Source organism: Acipenser ruthenus, chromosome 23, assembly GCF_902713425.1.
Source record: "Acipenser ruthenus chromosome 23, fAciRut3.2 maternal haplotype, whole genome shotgun sequence".
NCBI lineage: Eukaryota > Metazoa > Chordata > Actinopteri > Acipenseriformes > Acipenseridae > Acipenser > Acipenser ruthenus.
The window spans coordinates 2,523,908-2,542,180 of record NC_081211.1 but is presented as its reverse complement, the minus strand read 5'-3'; the positions used below and the strand labels follow the sequence as shown (position 1 = coordinate 2,542,180).

Below are 18,273 nucleotides of genomic sequence, written 5' to 3'. Positions count from 1 at the left end.
AGGGGCATTCATTATCATATTCCAACATTGACATTTTAGGTTTTGGAAGTGATTTCCAATGAGCAGTAAGATTTCACAATAATATATATATATATATTTTAAAACAACTCAGAGTTACAGTATAGAGCTCGCCTCCAAAGCCTGCTTCCATTCCCTGGATCAAGCTCCACTGGTAGCCCGAATTACACAGCCCGAACCTCCATTGAACTGCAAGTCTCACCAGACATACACTCTACAGAACAGTACTGCTTAAATTCCTCTACAATTTCTAGAAGACTAAACAAATACATAAACAGGCTGGGTTTTCCATTTCTTGTTGTAAATGCCCCCTCATTTAAGTTAAATTACTGATTTTTATGGACAAGCGACGTGTAGTTTTATTATCACTTAATAGTAAAATATGAACACTATATTTGGGAAACCACTTCTCTTTTGGTTCTATTCCAATATGCTTTCAAATCAGTACCACAAATCTTGTGTTTAAACTTCTTTTCGCTACAAGGGACAAGTTAGTCAGGTTTTCCAACTGTACCTGTAAACTTTTCTTTGCCAAAACTGACTTTGCAATTATGCAAATCAGTGCCTGAGGAAAATAAAGCTTGGATCAATAATATTTTGAAATATTACCAGTAATAGGGAGAAACCTGACGTCCCTGTTATATATGAGTCTGTTGAGAATATATGCAAATATATAATAATGTTTTCCACGTAAATGACTCATTTAATTGTCAGGATTTAATTGTTCAACTGTGCTATATGTTATAAGTCGTTTAGTATTCAAGGTTTTCTTCCACAATTGTTTGTGAGAATAAACCAACATAAAAGTTACTCACCCTACTTTAACAAACAGACCGGTCAACCGAACACAACACTTGGAATTGGAAACAGAAGTCCTGACTCATGTTCCTTATATTCCTATGTGTTGGTGTCATCCGAATAGCTTTTAAACCTCCAAGGACTTTTTTGAACTGTCATCAACATTCTGTCATAAAATAAATGAATAAACGGAAGACCAAAAAACTGTATTTAAACAACAATGTATAAAATATATAATAAAAATAAAGTGAGCATTTTACTCTAAGCCTGGGTGAATTAGTGTTAGCTATAGAGTTTGGGATAGGATTTCACAGTAATTAGCATGGAAATCGCTAGGTATACATTAAGGCTCATCAGACATGCAGAGGGACAGCATGTTTAATTCATGCTGCCTTCCATGGTTATTTAAAAGGAAGGCACTTATTACAAAGTGTTTGCATGAATGTTTTGTCAGTCAGGTGTTGTAAACATGAGAGTGTTCAGAACGACGGTACTGGGATTAATAAACCTTGTCTTCATAAATCAAATAAGTTAAATACTGACAAAAGACCAAACTCACTGCATTTAATCAGGAAATGTGAGTCGACGCTTATGGCTTCCTGTTTGCACAAGATGTCAGCTCTCTGCACAGAGAGTAATGTTTACTTGAGTCCCAAACGACAGAAAGAGAATCACTCACAAGCGATTACAGATCTGTAAGCGTTAAATGAGTCTTTTAGATACAAACAAACAAACATAACTGTGTTGCTGATTTGTAATTATAATAAATCAGTCTTGAAAATAGCGCAGTTAAAAAATATTTGTGTTTTTATATCTCTATATAGTTTACTGATAAGTGGAAATGGCAGAGGTCAGTTACAAGCCCTCAAGTGAGGTTTATCTTGAAAAGATATACAAATGATTCTGATTCTTGATTTGAGTGTTTGCTTATAGTCTTGAACCTGACAATGTTGTACTAGTACTATCTTCTAAGCTTGTGAAACATTTCATTATTTTACATGTTGCTAAAGGCATAACTCTGGGGGTCTCAAACACCCACTTCTAGCAGTATGTAGTTTTATTTACTATTTGTCAAACAGATTCCTTATAGCTAGTTTATCTCCCTTCTTTTTCAAAGGTATACATTGCTTTCAGAATCCAGCCCAGAAATACAATCGCACAAAGATTATACAACTTATGCTGGCTAGAGAATATATTCAATAACTTTCAAGCAAAAAAAAAAAAAGAACAGCTTTTTCACCTTCACAGTATGCTTTTCCTTTAACATGGAGAAACCTCCCTGGGGATCAATGCACCTCCTCTTTGATGCAGTAAGTTAGTGAACTGTGGACTGTAACTACACTTCTAAAAGTTTCCCATAGTAAAAGCACAGCAAAGTGTAATAAGGCATAGTGAAAGCCGGTAAAGGTGGAGCCCAGAGAGGTATGGTAAAGCATTTTGGCAAATCATAATAAGGTATGGTAAGTCCACAGTGTTACAATGGAGAAAAAGCATGCAAAATAACCATGGTAAACTTTTATAAGGGTACCTATTTAATACACTTTTCACAGGCATCCCCACATGTCAGTGTTTTACAAAGGCAATGTAGTAAATGCTGGTACTTACGTCTTGGCTCTCTCGGCCCATCAACTGTCACTTTTATGGCCCTGTGATACGTAGCGACCTGAGGGGGGCTTGTGAACACTGTGATCGTGAGAGAGAAGCTTTTACCTGAATAAAAGAAATGTAGACTTCTTTTAATAAACTAGGCAACTTCTTACTGCTTCATTCTATGCATATATATATATATATATATATATATATATATATATATATATATATATATACATACTTACACATACACACACAAACACACACACACACACGCAATTACATAGAGAAGGTTTCTTCAGCTAACCACAACTTTCCACATTTCCATTTGATCTATCTCTTGTATCTATCTCATGTTTATTTGTAAATCAGAAACGAGAGCAAGGAATTAGAAACTGTATTTTAGGTACACATTAAGTACCCCAAGGGCTAAATTATCAAATTATATTTACTCCAAATCGTCATTAGCACTTTTTTTTGGTCTGAAAGAATAAAAAAAAACAAAAAACATTATTTGTATTTCTAAAACGAGTAATAAACTATTTTGGACTCATCCCTAAATCCATTAAATTAAATGTCAGGGTTGTTTTATTTCTGGATTGGTGGCTTTATTGGGTGTGTTTCCACTACATACAAAACTCATGCTAATCACAATTTGGAGTCAATGGTTATGAGAATCTAGCCCCAAATGTCTCAGAACAGACTGAAATGCAAAAAGCAACACTTCAGGTGTTAAATATTTTAGGGCAGTTTTGATGGAGACATAAATATTAAACAAAACATTTCCCAGAAACATCATCTGAAACAAATAAAATAAACAAAGAGTTTAAACTAACTAAACATCTGCTTTCAGGAATAGATTGGCAGGCTGAATATAAAAAGTGTCAGTTAAAAAATTAAAATGCAGACCATGGGTTAATATAAAATAACTAATCTAATATTTTTCAAGATCTAATATTGCATTTTTGCAAAAGGAATGTCCTGGAGGAAGTTGAAAAAAAAATATCCTAACAGGATAATTAAGTACAGAAATGAAAGGTAATTTTAATTCATCGAGGAATCCATTTTCCATTCATCAACCTGCAACTAGTTAAGCGTGACATTTAAAAGAAATATTTAACTTGGGATGCAGGCCAAGGTGGGGGGGGGGGGTAAAGGAAAATAAAGGAGCAAAAGGAATGTAAACTATTTGAGTTTGCATGAAGAGATGAGCCAGTAAACATGCATTGCCTAATATTTGAACCCTGAATATTCAGGATTTAAATCAATAGAACAAAAATACAAATAAATATGTTTTTTTTTTAAAAGACAACAAACTATGCAATGACTTTCTGGACACCCACTTCCTATACACAGATATCATTCAATGCTTTTAGACAGTTCTTTGATGTGTGGGGGGGAAGGCATAGCTCCTGGTTTTGATATCTCCTATATTTTGCTAAATGTGCTTTGGAATTCTACGATTTGATTATACATATGTATTAATTTGTTTTTTGTTTTTCTAGGCCCAATAAGAGTGTGCTTTGTACTGTTCACACATATCCACCACAAACCGGCGCTGAGCGAGGCATTTGGTGTCTGTTTATGCAAAAGAAAGATGTCAACCCAATATTTTGTTGTTATTTATTTGGACCATTTCAACAACTTTCAGGCATTTGACTTCCAATGATGCTTGTAATAAGCTTAGGTTAGAGAGTCGTGCAAATAAATCACGCAAATGCTTCAAGCTCAACTGCAAACATTTTTTTCCACCCCAATTTACATCACGCAGACAGCATTTAAAAACATTTATGGTAAAGCCTGTCATTCGGTATTTGGAAATGCTCAGTTGAAGCTTTTTTGACTTTACAGGTATTTCCATATACGGGGTTTAAACTGTCATTAAAGAAGTATTATTATTATTATAGCAGTTTCCTGACAATGTGTTCAATCAATCAATCAATCAATCAATCTATATAAAGACTGATTGATTTATTGAACACATTGTCAAGAAACCGTTATCATAATAATAATACTTCTTTTTTATTTTCATTTTCTTACCCACTAGATTTTTAAATAGCTATTTAATATCCATTCATAAAAATGTAAATATGCTTAATTATGTGATATGTGTTTAAGTGGCTGGTTTCACAGAGCCCGATTAGCACTAATCTTACCTAAATTAACTTCAATTGAAGTAGCTCAAGATTAGTTCTAATCGGGATCCGTGAAACCAACAGTACAGCGTGCAGGTGCCTGTATATATATATATATATATATATATATATATATATATATATATATATATATATATATATATATATATATATATAGAGTTTTGAAGGCGGGCACCACAACGTATGCAATGCGTGCTTATACAGACACAGGTGTCGCTGTCTACTGTACTTACCTTGAACGCTTATTTAAGACATCAATCGAAATTTCATACGCATGTAGAGTCAGATATTGAGGCGCGCCACACTTAGCGACAGCACCGGTGGTTATATATATATATATATATATATATATATATATATATATATATATATATATATATATATATATTTTTTTTTTTAACCTTCACCTACCTCTTCCACTCCGTCCAACGAATCTGAGGTCGTTGAACCGAGCCACTTGGTTTTTCATGACGGCTGAAGCGTTTCTGAGTTCTCCGGAATAATTCTCATCATTTCCTGCCATGACTGTGACCAGACTTCCATCAGGGACTTCTCCGAGAGCTACCACCTGCGGGCACATATTCACACGCGCGAAGTCAGCAAACCACGACATCATACTCCGTCTTTAACGAGGCCCCCTTATCAATGCACCACTGCTCTCAAAGCATAAATAAGAATACAAGTCGGGAAACGTTTTATTATTATTATTATTATTATTATTATTATTATTATTATTATTATTATTAAGCCTAATATTTGTCACAAAGTGGCACACTTGCTTTGACCATTTTTAAATACCTGTGCATTACTGTGCCAGGTTGACAACGCGTTGCGCCATTAACTTTCGATATATTACATATTTAAGAAAATAAAAACTGTAATGATGGACCATAAGGTTATAAATATACAAATGGTGAAAAAAGAATAGCAACTACAGGCATATAATGACCTAGAATATCCCATAACATTTTTTTGTTTTACTTTGTCAGAGTCAAATAAATGTACTAAATGTTGGGAATTTAAAATCGTCTTATACTAAACACCTATTGCCCACAATGAAAAAGTCACTGTTCACTTTATAGTTTTTATTTTAATTAGTTAGATGTTTGTGTCAACTGAATAAAATAAATACTGGAATACTGTTTTTTTTGTTTGTTTTTTTTTCGAACCTGGTAAACTATACTTTTTGTGAGCCACGTTAATTCTGCAGGCATTACCAGCAAAGACGATATTAATCCGTATATATAAATATTATTACATACACTGTGCTGTGTTGTATAATAAAGGGAAGCATTCTATCGCCAGGACGTTCTATAAATATAACAAAGGCCCCTTTATCATTACAAGTTGATGTCTAGCGCGAGACCGCAGTCAAAGTTTTAACGCTAATTTTACCCACACACCATAATCCACATTGACCAACACCGCTGCCCGCATAATACATGATACCCACTTGTCCATAACGTAAACAATGATTAATACGGGTTAAAAATGCATACCTGCAACGTTTCTTATAAAATAGCAAAAGGAACACGATAATAATGATGTAAAGTGAATTGCATTGTTACATTTTATATTTTCTTAAAGCACTTGCGGTATTTCTGTTGAATGCCAACCAACCTTAATGCCAATTACGTGGGAGCATAAGTAATGGATTCAAATGGTTGGTTACAAGTTTTAAATAGCCAAATAATTCAAATGAAGCCTTTGACCACTGCTGCTTCTTTTTTAATACAGTATTAGAACTGATATTTTGAGTAGTAGGTCTACTCTATTATATTACATAGAGTGACAGTCTAACACATTTTCATCTTAGTAGAATCTAATTTCATCTTAACAGAAATTTTTGCTTAGCCTTTGCTAATTAACTAATAATTTAGAAGAACGAAAACCCCAGTCCTTTATTTCTTAAAGACATTAAATATAATACATATTCTTAATATTTATAACTAGATTAGATAATTTCTAAACCGAACCATGCACTCTTAGAACACATGTGGTAAATGTAACACAGTTCTGAGTTCATACAGGGACAACACAATTTTGTGTTGGAATTAACAAACCACAACACAATAAGGTGTCTTTTTGTCTGTGTGGCTAAATACAGTATTGTGTAAGAAAAGCACATTTTTTGTGTTGTCCCTGTATGAACTTAGAACTGTGTTACGTTTAACACATTTGTTCTACTAGGAGTGTGTGTACTACAAAAATAGACGGGTTTTTTCTGCATGTCCATCGTATTGTTTTATATCACACACACACACACACACACACACACACACACACACACACACACACACACACACACACACACACACACATATATACATATATATATATATATATATATATATATGATATTATAATATTATATAATACCATACATAATATTATAATAATTGTCCTTCAGTATATTACACAAAAACGCAATACCCATTACATTATTTTATGCAAATCTATATCTAAAGATGCACCACGCATAAGCACCGTGCTCATAAAATGCACATGTTAAGTGAAAATATTATTAATATACATACATGGTATTATGTGTAAATGATATATTTCTTCAAAATACCAACTGCACACCAATGCATCAATTACATAACTTTGTATTTCAAATCATGCAAACGCATGGCTAGGTTTCTTATACATAGCCTGTAATAACAATCGACTTTTTATGGAACTTTAAAGACACATAACCGCACATAAAAATACTGTAACCCTTAAAAGATTAATTCCTTACCTTGAAAGCCACGGGCAGAGTTTTGTTACATCTCCAGTGCGAAGGAAGCACAGAACAAAGGAAGTTTGGGCTGTCTGTCCGAACCAATTCACCGGCGTGATCTGACAAAACATCCACGACAGACCGTGTCTCAAGTCGAGTCCTGCCCGGGCCGGAGGTGCCCATCGGCCCGGTACTTTCTCCCATCTTGCTGCACGGGAACGAAGTCGAAGGTGGTGTGAACCTTCTGCTGGTAGTCGGGTCTACGGGAATACGCATCACAACACCCGGGTCAGAGTTGCACAACAACACGGTTATGTTTTTGGTGGGGGTTGTTTCTTGTTTAAAATACAAAAAATTTTCTTGTTTTGTTTTGTTTTTTAAAGTACAACCAGTTTTTTCCCCCCCAAAAAAGATTATTTACATAAAGGTCTTGCAGTGGATCAATGTACCGCAGTCAACTTGTGATCAATGCAGTCCTGAGCCGTTTGCGCTCTCCCTCTCTCACCAGATGTCCTCTGCGTGACAAAGTGTTAATAGCAGAAATGCTTCCTTTAAAAATTAAAAAAAAAAATTAAAAAAAAAAAGTATGCTTGCGGGTGCTACACTGCAACACAGAGTTCAGGATGTAACTGCAAGCTACGTGACGCTTTTGGAGTTTTGCTTCAGCTAGCAAAACCACAAAAGTCACAGAGTCTTTTATTCTCACAAGCTTGCTATGCAAAACAGTTGGCCACTTTCGATACTGCACCTGATGGCTTACTCACTGTAACGTTACCATTTTTTTTTTTTAAATTCAGGAGTTAATTTTATCCGACTTTTACAATTAACCAGACTACCAATAACCGGATTACTAATTTTCAGTTCTATTAAAAAACACGAATTCCTGTATCAAACCAATATACTGTTATACTAGTAGCATAGATTGAGCTGCATAATAAATTATCTAACTTCTTTTTTTTAACATAATGTACAATTGATTGTATTGTCTATAATATTTCTATTCACGAATTCAACAATGGCGTAAAGATGCCGCGGTAGCTCAGGTGGGTGAATCTTGATTATTCTAGTGTGGCCAAGTGCAAACGTCCCGACTTCCAGCACAGCACGCTTTGGATGAGTATCAAGTCCATCCAGCCTCGTCTAGATTGCCGTTTTCAAGCAGTAGTTGTGCAACACGTATCTCTGAATAGGAACCGCGGAAGAATCATGTTGCAAATATAAGTTTTTTTCTTCTTCTGTATACAAATGTTGGCAGCCGCTGGTAGCTTTCTTATCAGATTGTGGCGAGATACGCACAAAAATAACTAGACGTGTTCCGTCTTTTTTTATCCGAAGATAAAGCCTTTAAAAAAAACCATACGTGTTCCTTAATCTTGTAGTAGGCAGTGCAATCCCCCTAAGTTTAACCACGGGAGTTAAGGACCAACGTGCTCCTCTTTCAAAACAGCACAACTCTGCTACAAGGAAAAGTGCAGCAATATTATTTACTCAAGTCGGTTTGGAGACTGGAGGATGAATGACTCTAATTTGCACCAATGAACAAAATGGGTAGGGCCTAAGACGACCAATCAATCGCAGCGGAACACGTCCTGGTGGCAGAACGTCTGATAATGCGCTTCATAAAGCGGTATGCGCATAACGTTTTTAAAAGTTTATGTTTTTGTATGAGATCCCCCCCTAGCCTTTTAGAATACATTTAAAATGAAGCGACATTCTCTCGTGATTGTGCTACGTAAGCACTCGCATGTAAAAAAAAGCACTTAGAAGGAAGAACTACGCATGTTTCTGCACAAAAAGCAGAACTAACATTTAAACTAAGTAGCCCACTGATATGCCATTAGTTTCATTGTATGCTTATCACACGTCACACTTTTTATGATTGTATTTTCAGAATACCAGGGAAGACCACACTATTTAAAGAAGTGAAAGTGCTACTGCAAAAGGCCTATATTAGACATTTTATTTAACTTCTTTATTTTCTTGGGTTTTGTCCGCAGTCTGATACTAAAACCAATATCGTTTAATGTATATTCGCAGTATGCATTTGTTGTGTGTTTTAATGTATGGCAAACGACGAAGCAGCGAGAGCCTCGTCTATGGAAATGCGTTTATTGAACTGATGAAAACAATTGCATTTATCATTTTATTGTGACGATTATTATCGTTTATTTAACGAAATTAAACCCGGAAACTAGGTTAAATGGTCTTTGCATGGCGGAAGAGGAAATTAATTATTAAAACCACAATTTCCATCATTTATTTATGAAAAAATGAAAAGTTGTCATGTGGTATTTTGAGCCGATATGCAGAATTCTAGAAGCGACTTGAGTATGAGGGTTAATAATAAACAACGCATACAAACGGCTAATGTTATGCTCACCTGTTCTTAGTTAAATAAATATTATACAACTATTAAGAATCGACTTCTACACAATCAATGCGTAAAATTAAGTTGACATAAAAAAAAATACATTTCAATTATTCGGTTTAAAATAAAGGCCGTTTAAAAAAATATATAGGGTTAATATTAATAAAAGTAACCGTTTTTTAAGAGCTAAAAAAATAACATGTGCATGGATCTGATCGATGTTAAAAATAGTGTAATTGTTAGTGGTTGGTCTATAAAAAATATCATATTTCCTTACTGCGGATGTGGAATCGATTACATACTGTTTATTCTTTCTAGACATGTAAAATAAATTCTGAAGTGATGAAATAATTGGATTAGAATAAAACCCACGTGCAAATGAAGAATCGCAGCCCACTCTGAGCTCAATTCGGCTGTGAGAACATTTAAAACGAGTTAGAACCGCAAGTAACGTTGTGCACATTCTACACTTCGCTTCTTCACTGGAGATGTGTTTATAGATAGTTAGATAGATAGATAGTTAGATAGATAGATAGATAGATAGATAGATAGATAGATAGATAGATAGATATGTATTTGATAAATGCGAGATCGCTATATAGGCTATTGCTCAACAGTGGTATCTGTTATTTAGCCTGCAGCTAAACAACACATTGTAAATGAAAGCTCAGATTTTGAATATATACAGTAACGTTATCGTGGCTTATTATTATTATTATTATTATTATTATTATTATTATTATTATTATTATTATTATTATTATTATTAAATACAACAGTAGTAGTAGTAGTAGCAGTAGTATCAAAGATGCATGCAACGTTGTGTGCAACATTTTATATAGCAATAATGTACGACCCACATAACGTTATTTTCTGTTTTTTTTAATTATTTTTTTCATTTCATTAATAATAATGTGTGAAGACTGCTGCCGCACTGCATGCATTTTCAGTAGACCTACTTTGTTGTGTCTGGTGTGAAACTGTCAGAAACCCAAACCAGATAAAGACCGACACAAATTCAACACTAACCACCCTGTGTGCGTGCGTGTTTACAAGTCAATACAAGGAAGACTGTCTTTCAGTGCTGGTTTTTAGTGCAGCATCGAAGTAGACAACACAAGACAAAGCCACGTCCAGGTGTTCTTGAATTAGAAAACAAGCCAAACTAAATACAATGTGCATGGATTTATTTTGAAAATTAAAATAGCTGTTCTTTTTATTTAATTTTTTTTTTTTTTTTGATGAAATGATAAGTACCTACCCGTTAATGTTCAGGAACGAACCGGCACTAACAATTTTACTGAAAAGACATTGCTGGAAGATATATAAACGAGTCTAATAATACAAAACCGACCCAATCCTGAATTAAGAAGCATGTCAGTCAATCACGAAGTATGGTGTATGTACAGTGTATACTTGAGTGATATGCCCGAAATTGTTTGAATGTGTTTTATTTTGCCTACACCTTTCATGAGTGCATTTCTGCACTTTCCACTTTAAAAAAAAAAAAAACAGTTCCAGTGATATTACATCCTATTTGTAAATTAACCTAGAACAAAATACACTTTCAATTAGAATTGATCCTTTTTAAAAATATGATTGACATTTATACAAAATGTATTTGTATATGTGGGGTTTCATTAAAATACATTTTAATAATGTTCCAAAATAAATGTCATGCTCGAGTTACATTTATTATTAGTACATTACAGGCTATTACACTAGATTATATATATATATATATATATATATATATATATATATATATATATATATATATATATATATATATATATATATATATATATATATATTAAGCAGTTGCAAAAATGAATGATATTAATCGAGATAGGGTTATTTATAAACAGACCTATTGCCACACCCTGCACTTAAGAATTTCAAAGTCAATGGTAATACAATTATTTATCCACTAGTTGGCGCGTTTGTCGTTTCAAAGAGGAGAGCTCAGGATTGCGAACGGCTTCCGGCTATTCATTAGTTTTTTTCAGTTCTGGGGTAACAACAGGATACATGAAGCATACGTTATTTGAAACAATTCACACTTATCCAAATACCATAAGATATATTTTATGTTTTTATTTTGTTTTTATTTATTTATTTTTTTAAATCATATACGTGTGTTCCACTGCGTCACTCTGTAAAAGTAGAATAACCAACCATTATTAGTTAAGATATTAAAAAAATATGTTAATTATATAGATTACTTGAACAATTTGTGGGGATGGTTTTTGGTAACATGCAGTGAAAACGCGGAATAATACCAAATTAAAAGCATCTTACAACAGCCTGTAAATTTGGAAAGCTGATCGGTAATTGATAACATTGGTAACAAAAATAAACGTTCATTAAATCATCCCCAAATACAAACAATGTAGACGCTTGCCTGTTTATTTAGTTGAGTTTTAAAATATAGGCTATATTCTATGAAACACGTGTGCCACTTTTTCTAATGTTATAAACTAAAAACATCAATGAATTAATAATCGTAGGCTACTCATTAATTTCAAATGCCCAAGTACATTAAATATAAAGCCACAATTTTGTAAAAATAATTAATGATAAGTAACTTTTTTTTAAATGTGATATGTTACTGAAACCGACAAATGTGTTCGTCTTATATAATAATAATAATAATAATAATAATAATAATAATAATAATAATAATAATAATAATAATAATAATAATAATAATAATGTTTTTTTTTTCAAAAATCCAAATAATGTGCAAATTAGAAATCTACTCTAAAACTCCCATATTTTTGTAACGCACGAAACAAAATCATAATAGTTGCAAATAAAAACGAGTGTTTTCAAATGAATTATAGCGATTGTTTGACTTTCTAGATATTCTTTAAAAATCACTGTTCGACACAGTTGAGATACTTGCATACTGCAGTCGGCTCGCCACCCACTTCGACGTGAATAGTCTGGCCGCGACTCTATTGAAAACGTCAATTCGATAATACATGATAGAAATATCAAAATCAGATTTTATTGCGCAAAGCTTTAATATTAATTAATGAAAACAAAAACACACAGTGTAGTATCCTTAATCTGACAATGTTTACATGCAAAAATCTATATCTTATAAAAGCCCTGCTGCGTTTCTCTGTTGTCACGTATAGCATTTCTGCTTGGGTCCTGCCTGAAATCTACCCCGACTCCCAGTCTGAGGACCACTGCTGTCAGCAACAATTAGGCACAGTAGTATAAAGTGAATACAACGTATACACCAGGTGCAACCACATAAAAGAAAATAGCATTCTCCCCAGATAACTTTAAACCAATCAATAGCTACAGAACTGAGATACAGCCAGACCTTCTGATATGCGGCTGCTCATGCAGCGGTCTCTGTTAATGAGGTGTACAGCCTCCCAGTGAAGCCAGTTGGTACATCCACTCCTGGTCTTTGTTCCAATCCTGTTCTAAATGGTTTAACCAACTAAACCTCCATCCAGACCCTGGCGTTTAGTCTCTAAAGTTACCTGTTAAACCTGGAGTGGAATAGCCCTCCAGGACCGTGATTGGCACTCCTGTTATGGACCGCAACTTGAAAAACTTCAGTCATTTTTACAGTTCTGGGTATGGAACCACCTGCCAACCGAGCAGCCAGTACCAAGCCCCCTGTCAAAGTGTGTCCAAACGTCCTTGTCTCCCATTGTTACTGAAATCCCTGATGCTTATTACACAACACAAGCCAGGAATGCTACATCCATTACAAAGGAATTCATCCTCTAATGGAATTTATATTAAAAAAGTATGTGCTACATATTGCATGCTTCTTTTTTTAGTTCTGAGGGACAGAGGCATTTCTACCACCTCCATTGCCATCACTTTCTGGTAGTTTTGTTGTTCATTTTTTGAATGCATGCATTGGGTGGTTTATCTAGTCTAAATTCGATACTAAATAAACTGAGTGTTGTGAGCAGCTCAGTGGTTTGAATCTGAAGTGAATTGGTCATTCAGTTTGTGATATTTGAGGTGGGGAGGCTATGATAATGCATAGTGGTTTGTGAAAAGTTAGTGGGGAAGACTTTTTTTAGTTTTTTTTTTTTTCCCATGCTAATTACAGTCATTTTCTTTAATCCAACGTAATCGTTCGCCAAACAAGTTCCAAACAAAGGTTTGACTGGAAAAGCATTTTTTTTTATATATATAGAATAAAATGAGGTTACGTTGCACAGACAGAAAGTAAACAGTAATCGTCTGTATAAAGATCAAACAATCACATGGATAACATATATTTGAACAGTACAATTCAGTATGACAGTCATTTGATATGTGTGGTGGGCCCTGCTTGGTTAAAGCTCTCACCAAAGACTGACTCATAGAAAAACAACTTGCTTGTTACTTCAGCACACAGCACATGTATTTTAACTGCTCATTATTGCACCCCACATGACATCCATTTTTTTACTGTGTTTATTAAAAATTGTTGTTAGTGTTGGTGTTAGTGTTGGAGGAAAAACCCAAGCAGCAATAACAACAACAATAATAATAATAATAATAATAATAATAATAATAATAATAATAATAATAATAATAATAATAATAATTTAGAGTTATATAGTGCCCTAATTTCAAAGGATCCCATTCACTTAACAGTATTTGAAGATATTAAAAAAGGCTTCTCGACGAAACCTTTGTCAATGAACTTCAGTTTCTTGTAGCATTTTTCACTTCACAATAAAACCACAACGTTTAAAAAAACTAAAATCATGATGGGAACCAACCAATAGATTTAATACCAAAGCAAATAAAAAAAGGAACTGAAGGAAAATAACCCAACCCCAACCCAATCCGTCTAGTCATGAGCACATGACATACACCGCAATTTGGATGTTTTTTAATGTGGACTTACACATAGAAATAGAACAGCTATCTCACGTATCTTTAGGGAGCGAATTCAAAAGGGACTGTGCCACACAGCCAAAGAACAGCTTGTTTAACCCTTGGATGAGCAGCGTAGGGTACGGTCAGTATGCAGGTCCCTACAAATGCAGTACTGGAAAAACAGAAAGAACTCATCTATCCCCCCAGCAGTGATGGGGTTAAATGGCACAAGAATGAGAAAGAAAGTTTTGGCAAAGAAAAGGGTAATCATTTCTTATATATATATATATATATATATATATATATATATATATAGGAGCCACTCAGTTATATAAATAAATACGCCTTCCATTTCAGCACATGCAGAGACTGGAAACTGAATCCAGACTGCCCTGATTGGTGTATCAGTTAGCATAAACAAACAATTGTTGTGAAGTTAATTACGCCTATCGTCTTAGAATTAGCATCAAGTGATTGCGTGGAGTGTGGGATAATGGATGCATAGAAAGAGTCTGTCTACTCTGTGTTGCAACAGGCATTCATCCCCCACTTATTGGGTGATGATACGGGAGGTTCATTTTGTCAATGCTATTGATTGACACAGTGAAATGGGCGGGTAGATTTCAGTTCAGCCGTCTTTATTATTCTTTATTACTCTCAAGTAGAGTAGACACAAGGCCAAAGGGCTGGGTAATCAGCGGTGAGACAAAAATTAGAAGATTATCCTTAGAGCCTTAGAGGAAGTAGGAATCTTCCACTAGCTTCAGAAGAATAATTCCTTTTAAAGGGAGGAAAGGCTGATTTATTTTCATGATTCCTGCATTTGCAACATGAATACAAATACCAATACTAAAACTAATACTAATTAACTTTTTATATTAATAATAATAATAATAATAATAATAATAATAATAATAATAATAATAATAATAATAATAATAATAATAATAATAATAATAATAATAAAGAAATCCACTGTATAACAGTTGGAAAGTACTGCATTGGAAAACAAACCAAAAAAAAATGAAATAAAAACAAAATAATAACACCCAAAGGTACTGTGTTACAGTGTGCCAAGCAGATTTTATAAGGAGATTGTGGACCCTGTGGCTATTTCTTTAAGTGAGGATACAAGTGCTTGGTCTGCCGCAGACAAACCTAAGAGAATTGTTTAACGGAACAGATCGACCCCTAGCCCTCAAGGCCTTAATCCTATAAACAATAAGCAATTCAGAAAAACAGGGAGGATTATCTCATGAACAGTCTTTTTGTCGTAAGTGTTGTGGGCTGATTTCCTTCACAAGAGCTTAGTATTGGTTTCCTTCAGACCACCCTTAAGGAGATACACTACGAACGCTGCTGTGCTGTATGTGCTGTGAGTATGCGTGAAGTCGCTTCTTTTTATGGTTGCATGGTTTAGAAAAATCATGTACAGCTATGGACAAAAGTTTTACATCACCCTATAAAATGAAAGCATTTTGCTCCACTGAAACCTGCTGAATAATGTTACATTGAAATGGCTTCCGGTAGACTTTTGCAATACAATTTTGTAGTTTATTTGATACATGGTGTTAAATAAGAGATCTAAATTATGTTTATATAGTTTTTATATATATATATATATAATTATGTCTCAATCCTAAAATTCTAGGTGATGCAAAACTTTTTGGCCATAGCTGTAGTTTAATAAATACTTGCACAATTTTCCATAGTGGTCTTAAATTGCTTTGATGTTGCTTTCCCTAAAAAATCTAGCTACACGTTGTTGCCTTTATGTACAAACCTCAAAGACCTATAATTCAATGCTTAACAAAATTATATTAAGGACATTTTTACTAATATTGAATCTACTATAAAAACAAGAATTTGTGTTCATATGTCTGACCCATTCTTATTTATTTGTTCATAAACCTATTCTTTATATCCTGTTGTCACCTCAGGTGCCTATATAACCTATTTTATTTTGTACAGTGTACTGCACTGGGTGTGGAAGAGGATGTTCTATGGCACAAACTGTATGCTGTTTAGCCTAACTTGACCCACATGTGAATGCACGCAGAAAACCTGAGCCACCGGTCTGGGCATTTCTAACCTTGAAACAGCATCCAAAAAATGAACGGCTCTTTATGAACTCAAGACCATTTACTCTGGTCTCAGCCTTGGCCTTTGGTGTTGGTCTCCATTCAATTTGCACGTTTGTTTTCTATGCTGATGGAATAAAATTTGTTTTCTGATCCCCCCTTTACCAGTTTACAATTGTCTGAATGTGTCCATATTCATCTCCAGCCTAACCTAATAAATATAACTCAATGTTTATCTTATATAAGTTCATGACAATAACTTTAGCTTAGAGGGTCCCAGCCTTGACACACAGCCTCTGCCTAGACTATCATGGCTTTGACACTGGCCTCGACCTTAAAAGCCCCCAGCCTTCGCCTCAATTTGGCTACTAGGGTTTTGGGCCTAGAAAACTACTAAACACTTAACATTGTAATAAACATTGATACCTATTAAAATATACACATATATATTTAGAATGCTAGTGCGTTCCAGTCGACTGGCTCAGAGTTCTGCACTTCTTTATTCCATGTCTGAACTGACATGAACGGAAGGCAGACAGTTTATAGCAGACTTAATGTAGGACTGAATTGCCTTCTTGCTCAATACCACTTTGATAAAGCCGCTCGTCTAAAGAGCATAAAGTAAGCTGAAACAAAACACACAGCTATTAGATACATTTATCATACAGCAATTTTTGAAGTATGCATTTCAATACAGTCAAGGTTTCCTTTAAGCTGTGCAGACATACCAGGACACAATGGGTGCTTTTAGAAAAAAAATAAATAAATAAAGCGAGGAAACTTTAATAACGCTGCACCTTGGATGGCTGTGTGACAACTATTAATGATACTGAAGAGTGAGTGAACAGCTCCAAAACCTAATCCCCAGGATAGCAGAATCATTAACTGCTTATGGACCAGATCTTTTTTGGTGGAAAGTCGTCTCAATTATTTGGATGCTAAAAAAAGTGAAGTGATCTGTGTTTCCCAAGATTCTAAAAAGCGTAAGAGGTGTATAAAAACATATCTTTTTTGTAAGCTGTTTGCTGTAATTCTGATATTAAAAAGACACCAAAGCAAATTATTTTTATAGTTGTGTATTTGATACCAACATTCCCAGCAGTAATAACTACAGTAGAGTCTGGACGTTATATTGGTTCTTGGAGGCGTACTACACATGACTAAGACAGTTTGCCTCAAGCGCATCAGAACACCGCATTGACTGTGGAGCATATTCATCCTGGTCTTACTGTAAGCTTCATTAATTTGTTATACATTGATCCATTTTGAGTTGTAAACAGATGCCACTGAAAGCAAACCATTAATTTCACCAAATATGAGTGCAATTAAAGCATAGTTTGAAGTTAATGCCTGACATAAGACCCAGATTGCTGTCCTTAGCAAAAGGCAGTAACATTGTTCTTTTGCATTTACAAATTACACAGGGGATTTTGCTCTAAACCAGTGGAATGTATTTTTCCACCAAAATTATTATATTTTGGTCTTTTTACCCATTGATGGCATCTTTTAATACAACGTGGAAAAAAAATCAAAGCAGTTTGTAAATGACTTTCTGGCATGAAAGGGAGGGGTTGTTTTAATTGTTATGTAATTAAATGTATTTTCACCATTTTCTATTGTGGTGCCTATATAAACTGAATGTGCGTTTAAAGCCCAGCGTACATGAGGAAACATGTTTCCAGG

At 34.3% G+C, this 18,273-nt stretch overlaps 1 protein-coding gene across 4 annotated transcripts in view; it reads right to left on the bottom strand.

Moving 5' to 3' along the window:
* LOC117413234 (runt-related transcription factor 3-like) overlaps positions 1-18,273 on the bottom strand; it is a 68,443-nt gene that overhangs the window by 27,549 nt on the left and 22,621 nt on the right. For 3 of the 4 annotated variants that reach the window (XM_058997420.1, XM_058997417.1, XM_058997419.1), the window contains exons 3-5: positions 7,306-7,547; positions 4,974-5,130; positions 2,422-2,526 (exon numbers count right to left, since the gene is read on the bottom strand). In XM_058997420.1, coding sequence (XP_058853403.1) covers positions 2,422-2,526; positions 4,974-5,130; positions 7,306-7,547 — 504 coding nt within the window. Of the gene's footprint in view, positions 1-2,421; positions 2,527-4,973; positions 5,131-7,305; positions 8,768-18,273 lie in introns of those variants that run through there. The other variant, XM_058997421.1, reaches the window with a different exon arrangement.